This window comes from Micropterus dolomieu, linkage group LG14, assembly GCF_021292245.1.
Source record: "Micropterus dolomieu isolate WLL.071019.BEF.003 ecotype Adirondacks linkage group LG14, ASM2129224v1, whole genome shotgun sequence".
Taxonomy (NCBI): domain Eukaryota; kingdom Metazoa; phylum Chordata; class Actinopteri; order Centrarchiformes; family Centrarchidae; genus Micropterus; species Micropterus dolomieu.
The window spans coordinates 12,421,090-12,430,817 of NC_060163.1; the positions used below are offsets into that span (position 1 = coordinate 12,421,090).

Below are 9,728 nucleotides of genomic sequence, written 5' to 3' on the forward strand. Positions count from 1 at the left end.
TATGTTTTAGAATTGACTTTAAAATTCTATTGATCACTTTTAAAGCTCTTCATGGCCTCTCGCCTTGTTATATTTCTGACCTTTTAGTCCCATACGCACCAGCACGTACCTTGAGATCCTCGGGCAGAGGTCTGTTGTCTGTTCCAGAGTCTCGACTGAAAACTAAAGGGGACAGAGCGTTTGCTGTCAGGGCCCCGAGGCTCTGGAACAGCCTGCCCGAGGAAATCAGGTCGGCTGAGTCAGTGAACTCTTTTAAGTCCCTTCTTAAAACATACTTTTATAGGAGAGCTTTTCCCGATCTTATTTGACTTTATTTTATCCCTTTTATTTTATTGTATTTTACTAATTTTATATTAAATTTTCATGCTCTTATCTTTTTTTGTATTATTCTTTACACTTGTTAAAGCACTTTGTAACTTGTTTTTGAAAAGTGCTCTACAAATAAGGATTATTATTATTATTATTATTTTATATTTGGGGCATGAGATTAGAAAGTGTAGCTCTGTCTCTACCTGTCCCCTGTCACACTGGGAGCAGAGTCTCTCCTCTTGTGGTAGGTTAACAACAACATGGAAACCATCAGCACATTAGTTTTGCCTTATATATGTGCGACTTGTTCAGAAAGAGTACAAATCAGAAACATATTTGATAATGGGCTCCTTTAACTTATTTTTAGCAAATATACCAACATTTTACTGGTTTCAGCTCAAATGTGCATGCTTGCTGGTTTTCATTAGTTTGAACTCTGGGAAATTTTGATGGACATTTTTCACTATTTTCTGACATTTTGTAGACTAAACAATGAATCAAGAAAATTGTCACGAGTAGAGCTAAAGCAATTAGTCGATGGGTTGCACAACAGGACACTATTTTGATAATAAATTAATTGTTTGATTAATTTTTCAAACAAAACTTCCCTGGACTAGATATTTCTTAATTGTGAATGTTTGCTGCCTTTCTTTGTGTTATGTGATAGTGGACAGCATATATTCAGGTTGTCAGACAAAACAAGCAACTTGATGACATCACCTAGACCAAATGGTTAATTGATTATTTGAGAAAATAATCAACAGATTGACAGTTAATAAAAAATATTGATATTTGCAGCCCTAGGAACGATGGAAAAGCGTTGAGTTTTTGCTTTTTTTAAATATGACATTTTATTTAATAAATTTCAAAATGCTTAGCCACCAATGTCGTAAATTGTTATTTAGTTGTATGACTGTAAGATCATCAGTAAAGAAAGTCGATTAAACGATTAGTCAGAAAATAGAAAATAAATCATTTTTGAGTATTAATGAACCATTTACGTCATTTATTAGGTAAAAATCTGAATCATTCTAACTTCAAATATGTGTTGATTTGTGTTGATTATTATTTCAAATGCAATATCTTTGGTGTTTGTAAATGTTGGTCAGATAAAAAAAAGCTATTTGAAGGTATCAAATTGTATGTTTCTGGATGTTGTCTTTGGGACTTTCACATGTGTGAGAGTTATCTGCAGGGTTACACGGGGAGGCATGTCACATGAAGTGATTTATCTGTGTGCTGTAAGTGTGAACATTCAGCTGAATGGTTTATGGGCAGCTACACTTACAGAGTATGGCCCAGTGTGTAAAGGTGAGTGTACTGAGAGTGATTTATGTTCAGCCAGGTGTTAGAGGGGGTCAAATGTAAGATGCGTTGTTGTAAGCAAAGTGGGTAAATGTGTTTCTATATCACAATGGTGAAATATGTTTGTTGTATTGCCCCTTTCGTAGTTACTGTCTTCTTGCACTTCTTACATGTTACCATGGTTTGTTATACATCTGATGTTTTGTAACCAGACCACTTACACTACTACACTACATTACTACTGACGTCGCTCCCCTTTTTTGGAAGTAACTCCTCCACCGTTGAGCTGGTAGCTTGTTACTTTCACTTTGAGCCTTGCTTGTTGTTGCACCGTGTAAAGGTATGATTACATAACATCAACAAGTCGGAATTCAGAATATTTCTGTATGCAATATGAATTTTTTTTATCATATTAAAAATGATTCTGATATGATATAGCACAGCACTACTTAAGTCTGTCTTTAGTTAGAGTGTGTGCTGGATATTGCTTATGAATAATTGACTATCTTGATGCAGTGAGAAGACTTTTGATTCAGCACGCAATTAATACATTTTTCTCTCAGTATGTGCACACTGTGTACTTACTTGTTTGTTTACATATACATGTACTTATGTGTGTGCCGGTGTGTTTGTCTATAGTACACAATACACTCGTCCCTCATATGATTTGAGAAGATTTAGAGAATTCAAACTCCCACCACTCTAATCGGCTCTGGCACTGTGTAAGCTCTCCACCATGCAAGTGTCCTGAATCATTTTGATTCCAGAGCATAAGGGCAAAATGTCTAGGTTTACTACAAGGTCCAGCTAATTGACTGTCCTCCATGGTGTGGAACACTGATTCAGCACTTAACCAGCATGGCTAAATGGACCGAGGTGGAGGAGGAGGGAGATTGCTGAGAAGGACATAAAGAGAACAGAAAGGTATTTGGAATGAAGGGAAAGCAATTTTTGCTACATAATCACACAACATGTGAAATGCTTCTGTCTGAAATGTAATGTCATACTTAAAGCATGTAGGTTGACATTTTGGAAAATATACTTATTTGCTTTCTTGCTGAGAGTTAGATGAGAAGATCGATACCACTCTCTTGTCTGTACGGTAAATATGTAGCCACAGCCAGCAGCCGCTTAGCTTTGCTGGAAACAGCTAGCCTGGCTGTCCAAAGGTAACTTAAGCCCTCTAAAGCTCCCTAATTAACAAGTTATATCTCATTAGTTTACTCCATACAAAAAATTGTGAAAATGACAATTTTCTGTTTAACAATGTGTCTGATTATTTCATCCCTCTGAGCAAGCTCAGATTTTGTACACAGCCAGGCTAGCTGGCTGTTTCCAGTGTTCATGCTAAACTAAGCTAACCACCTGCTTGCTGTTGCTACATATTTACCATACAGACATGAGAGTGGTATCAATCCTCTCATCTAACTCTTAGCAGAAGAAAGTGAATATGTGTATTACGCAAAATGTTGAACTATCCATTTAACAGTAAGACCGGGAAAGCTTCTCAAATTCAACTCTCTTTATTTTTTTGATCCGCCACGGACTTAAACTGAACGATGACAGAAGGCCATTACCACCCAGAAGACTTTAACTAATGCTACCACTAAGAGAGACTATGTATTCACAATACATATTGTATTGTACTAATACTACTAAGTAGTCCAAATCAAACACTGCTTTTTTTCTGTTTTTACCCCTTTAAAGGTCTACTAACTTACTTCACACAAAGAGCATGTATCTGCCCTTGTTATGAGACATCAAGCATTTATCCAGTAAAGTATCGCCAACAGACAGCACTCAAGTTACAAGGCAGCAAACAGGGACTGGGACTTCCGAGGATGCAAACACAACATGGCCTTGTCAGGGAAAATTGAAACAGAACACACAATACATTTAACAATTGCAGGCACAGGAAAGGCAGGTTGATTAATTATTACACCCCTGTCTACTGCTTGAGGTAAGCAGTTTACCTTAATAAACTATGTGAGTACTTAAGAATATCTCCCGCTTTTTTTCTCTCAAGACAGGTTTGGTGCTTTAGCCATTTTCTGGTGTAAGTGAATTGTGATTCAAGTATTCTCATCCTCTCAACAGTTCTGGAAGAATAGATCTGCAACCAGCGAATGAAATTAAGGCCTTCTTTCCCTCTCTTTGCTATTTTCAGATGCAGCCCACAGGGAAAGGAACAAGAATGGAAGTTGGAAATAGGCCTTTGAGCGCAGCCGGGGTTTGAATGGAAACAACTTGGAAGCACGAATACCAAACCCAACTGCTGAAAGTAAAAGTTTAATTCAATGAACTTTAGGCCTTTTCAGTTCACAAAAGAGCACCATTAAAGTAATGATAAATCATCTCGATTTCACATCATCGTTCACACCGGGACACTGGTGAAGGAAGCCAAAGCTTTGAGGTTCAATCAGGGTGTTTTTACACAAGGAGAAGGATGTCATTGTTGCAGATTTACAGTGAGATGCAACTTTTTCTTTTAAGATGCAGGTAATGATAGTGGTGGTCGTTTTAACTTTAACTCTCAACAGATAACAAAGGAATCCAGGGTGTGCTGTGATTGGCTGAGACCTACACAAACAAGTCACCCCACCACAGTTCCCATTAAGCTCTGACTAGATTTGGGAGGTAGGTATAGGTACATGGAACGACGTGGCTTCACAAAACTAATGCAAAAAAATCTCACAAGACTATTCAAAATTAGAAGTGACCTAGTATATAGTAAAAATGAGGGTCTTGATACTGGTAAAAATCAAAAGAGGACAGCATGCTTTATTGAAACTGAAAATGTAAGACCTTACCGACACAAGTGGCTATTTGGAAACCATACTATTGTCTTTCCAAACAGAGCTCATCGTCTCTGTCACAAGGTCTTCTCCCCTAGAAATGTGATGCCATGTCCCTGGCAAAACTGGTAATGTCACCCAAACCTTCTTCCAATCTTCTTTTCCGCCCCAACATCATATCTATACATAAACTAACGCCTATCAATAGATTTTTTATTGCCTGTCCAGCACAGTGATTTTCTACCCGGAGACGACCTGTTCTGAGGCGGTCCGGCATTGTGGCAGGTCACATTTGTGTTTATGACAGCATTGTGCGCTCCAGCACTGAACACTGTGGACAAGAACAGCAAACAATGAACCACAAGACATGACCTTCAGGGAGGGACTGGACACATCACTGCGCCGACAAAATTAATCAAATACAGGCACACAAAGTCCGATTTGGAGGGGGCAAAAGGGGCATCTTGTACATGCTGAGCTACAAATGTTGCTTTGTTAGGAGATTGCTGACAAAGACAACTGTGCCCTTCTGGTGCAAAACTGAAGTGACCAAAACACAGCTAAATCTCTGGGACTACATTATAAGACAACATCCAGAGAGCATGCAGTGGATTTTATAAGGTAGAAAATGTTTCAGGTGGTCAAAGTGTTTTTTTTAAAGAAGACAGTACTAAATTTTGCATCTCATATTTCTATTTCTGCAAGAATTTACACTTTAATGAATTTAATGAACAGTGTGTCTCATGCTTTCAACTTAACCTCTTTATACAGACTTTTGATGTCCACAGATTGACTGGTTTATACCTAATTAAAGCTTTTTTCTTTATATGTGTGTATATAACTTACACCTGACAAATTAACAACACTGAAACCTTCAATATTCCTTATTCATATTCTTCTTCATCCTTAGTACTTGTACTATTTCGTTTTTCCAAAAGTTCCTGTATCTTAAGAGCTATTTTCTACGACCATCAAATAACTTCTTCTTCGTCTTGGTTTAACACCACATATTTAACATGCTGAGTGACAAGTGAATTACATCAAATTAGATTACCTAATAAAACACTGACAAAACAATAACCACAGTTCATCAATGCCACTGGATCCTTGGTTAATCAATTAGGATCATTGCCATTCAGGCAGATTAGAGTTTAAAACAGTAAATTTGAAAATGGGCCACCATCAAAATCTCTCAAACTTGATTTAACAGCTCCATGTCGTCTTAGCTGCACCGCGAGATCTATGTCAACCAGGCACGGATCAATAAAAAAATCAGATGCACATCGTATTGTATAACACCTTATGAAAACAGAACCATACACAACCATAAATTTTGGCAATGGGTTAACAGTCATGTTGCCATCCATTAGAGCAGAATAAATCCCTCATATTCGCATCCTCGCATTGTCATATTTAAAGAGGTGATATAGAAAGAGAAAATGGCTTTTAAAACAAACAAAAAGATAATCAATTGATTATCAATCAATAGGCAGGCAGCACGGCCGCGGTAGGAAGATTGGATGGCTCAAGCCTTCACAGATAATCGAAGATGCTAAGAGAAGGGTCCCCACCCCCATCAAGCAACGTCTCTCTCTCTCTCTCTCTCTCTCTCTGTAGTTGTCACCTCTTCCCTGTTTATCTTGATACCCCCCCTTTTCCTCCTCTTCGTCTTCCTCATTCTCTCTCCGTGTGCCTCTCAGGCTCCCAGTGAGTCCCTTTTCCCTCTATTTCTCTCCAACCATCTCCCCAATCTCCATTTCCCTCGCTCTGTCTATCCCTTTCACTCACCCCCCTCCACCTCCACCTCTTTTCTATTCCTCCAGTGCTCCCCCTCCTCTCTCCCGTGTCTACTGCAGCAGAAAAGCCAGCACAGACACCAGCATGCGTGTGTTTGTACATGTGTGTGCCACCACGGTAGATCCGCGAGCGAGCCTCACACGATCATGAGCAACGAAGGAGGTGAGGTTTTTTTTTCAAAGCACCGCATAAGTGTCGAACGTTCTGATCGAAACATTGATTGCTGATGCGTTACATCACAGCCGTGCAAACAAAAACCCCTTAAATCATTAGAGTAATGTCTCTCCTCCTGTCTCCCTTTATTTCCTCTCATCTCCCTCTCCTTCCCTCTGTCTCTCTCTCATCTGTCTCATTGTATTTCCACATCAGCATCTCATATTTTTTTTCTGTCCTAGCCTCTCCCTCCATCTTTTCTCTTCACATATAATTTGCATCTCTCAGGACCAACAGACCAAAAGGCTCTGCCACGTTGGACAGGATACTTTTAGAAAGAGCGAGGGTGGAAAAAATGAGCGATCTGGGTCACAACGCTGTTTGACGTATAGCGCCGGCATATTAGACTTACACAGAGAGAAATGGGGCTGCATTCACCCACAAATAGAGCCAGTTTTGTGCAGCCACTGAAATGAATCCCACCTACTACCTGCGCTGTACTCTGCACAACCCCAACATGGTGTCGCACACACCACCATCTGCAACCATCACACTCAATCAATGTTAGTTTTTGTATGATTCATGAGATCTTGGTCACTGTAACCAGTGCATGTGGTGTAAAACTGTACATTATATAATATACAGCATTCTAGCAGCTAGGCAGCAGCTACAGTAGCTTGAATCCAAGGTATGGCAATGCTGCAAATGCTGCCTCCTCTTGCTGTATTATCATTCAGAATTCAGCACCAAATACCATGCACATTTGAAGCCTCTTTTTGCCTCACTCTTCTCATATCTAGGATGTGATCTGAAATATCCATACCCTGAAGCCGTCTCCCTCTCATGCAACATTTGGACATTCTGTAAAGAACTAGCCCACTGGGAGCTGTTTTGTTGCAATGAGTAGAGGTAGAGAGGGGTGGGATAGTAAGAAATCAATCCGATTGGGATGAGAGTGACATTTAGAGAAGCACTTCCTGCCTGATCCCGAGTCCAGAGAGGCGGATCGGGTGGTCTGAACCAGACTGTCTGTCACAGCGCGGCACTTTCTGCTTCCTTTGGAGGGAACTGAATCTGGGTATCTAGAGCAATACCTGGTTTTGGGTTAGGGTTAGGGTTAGGGTTTTGCATGTGCACCTACAGTGTGCATGCTTTCACAATATCTATGGGCCCTCATATACTAATAAAATTTACAGAAAGGGTGCAAGACAAGGATGATCAAACTGTATCACAGGATATTAAAAAAAGCAAGGCAAATCAAAGCAGCTGTGATCAAGCAGCTGGATTTGTCTGTAACAGGAGGGCCAGAGAAAATAAGAACCACAAATCAACTCTGTTTTCATGTACCAACGATCAAAAACACAGTCAGAAGTACTTGTTACTCATACACCTGTATGATCAAATACCACCAAACGTTTGCTTTTAAGAAGTAAACCATTAACTATTTACATGCAAACAATAAAAGGTATTCCAACATGGGAGTAAGTTATGCGTAACAGTCAAGAAGATCCGTGCGTAAAAGGCATGTAGCATTCAACTGGGACAGGGGGGACTGGCAAAAAAAAAAAAAAACCCAGCAGACTGTAGAACTACCAAGGGCAAATGTGGGGAAAGACATGCACTTCAACACTGACGATTCGGCGTCGCATGAGCCTCCTCAGTGCGGTGCTACAATAAATAAGACTAACGCGAAATACGGCACATTGATGTGCATCGTAAACGGACAAATATGACCTAATGAAGGCGTTTGGATGCAGGAAACGCAGCGTTCGGAGAGATGTATGTGTTAAACCTGCTCGAGTAGCAGAATACTGCGATAGAAATTACGATAGCAATAAAAACGGCATTCAGTATGAGTCCAGCTCGTCTGAAGCGTGCAATATATTAAGTATAAGACACGGAAGTAATGTGTTTGACAAAAACATTGGTTATTTTCATCTAGCACCCATCTACCATAATACCATGGGCTATTATTTTCCATTTTCCTATGCTATCAACATAAATTATTCAATATCAGGCCTAAGTCTATATCCTGCCATTTAACACAAGCTGTATAGCCAGGGAGGACACACATACCAACAGTCAGCCCGCAGTTAATTATGAGGGGCTGATTTATCAGCACTGATAATGTGGACAGAACATTTAAAAAACAAAGTTTTTAAAACTTATCATGACTCAAGCAGTGCTCTGATATATCACGAGGCAGAATATGCAACAGTATAGAAACAAGTTGCCCACCCCCCCAGGAGAGACATGGGTAACTCACCCGGGCATATTTGGAAGAATACGGGTCTTCAAACAGTGCCCATATTCTGGGCTGCCAGGTTTTCCACCAGCCCGCTTTCCTCGCGTCCTCCTGCATGCACAGTCTTTTCAAGTCCCCATCCGCACCGCCCAGAGCCGGGTCGTCGTCCGGCGCGTCCGGTTCTGGAGTCTCGAAGCTGTCCAGCGCCTCCTCCGCATCCCGGTGCTGCCTGTAATTCATCCAGCAACACGCCTCCACGTCCGTCTCATCGATGCCCCAGAAGGCCAGCTCCTCTTCGAACAGAGGTCCGCACACATCGTTGGGACAGTGCAACTTCCCGGTGCGGTAATAGTTGAGGATGAAGGAAAACACTGACGGGTGGCGGTCGAAGAAGAACTCGTCTAATTTGGGGTCGTAGTCGAAGTTGCTGAACGCGTCCGGCTCGGTGAGCCACGATAAGCGGGTACCGGGCAACGTTTTTAGGGTGCTCCGGTAGGTCTCATGCCGCACCCCCCCGCAGTTTATCACGATTTTCTCGCTTTCCGACGGACAAGTCATGTCTGCACTGTAACATGCTTTGTTGGACGACTTGTTCCCACCCTTGCGCCCTTTGAAAGAGGATACACACACCGAACTGAGCATAGAGGACCGAGGGGGAGGGAGAGGATGAGAGAAACCGAAGGGAGGAGGAGGGAGGAGTCTGAGGAGTCTGCGGGGAGAGAAAAAAGGGCAGAAATTTTAGCAAAAGGGAGAAATAGATGGATTATCAACATTGCAATACAAATTAAGAACCACACGCTAAAGTCAGCAGTATGTGCAATAATTCACTTGATAATCAGCTGGTGGAAGGGCACAAAAATGACCTTGTGCAGGTGCACTGAGTGACGGGGATGGGGGGGGGGGGGGGGGGGGGGGGGGGGGGGGGGGGGGGGGGGGCGAGGGATGCCAGACTTCTTTTTAACACAGCATCCTGGAGCAAAAAGATGCCTTCAACTAAGTGCTACATATGCATACAAGCAGGTGGCTTTGAGCACATTATCATGAGCCAACATCCTCACAGGCTGACTGTTGACACCACAGTGATGAGGAGATGCCCCAGCCTTAAGCCACTGTGATGTGACTGG

General features: G+C 41.5%; 1 protein-coding gene across 3 annotated transcripts in view; it reads right to left on the reverse strand.

The window, feature by feature from the left end:
- LOC123983272 (potassium voltage-gated channel subfamily C member 1-like) overlaps positions 1–9,246 on the reverse strand; it is a 43,824-nt gene extending 34,578 nt beyond the window's left edge. For all 3 annotated transcript variants that reach the window (XM_046069470.1, XM_046069469.1, XM_046069471.1), the window contains exon 1: positions 8,626–9,246. In XM_046069470.1, the coding sequence (XP_045925426.1) occupies positions 8,626–9,246 (621 nt within the window). The remainder of the gene's footprint in view (positions 1–8,625) is intronic.
- Positions 9,247–9,728: the final 482 nt, after the last annotated feature.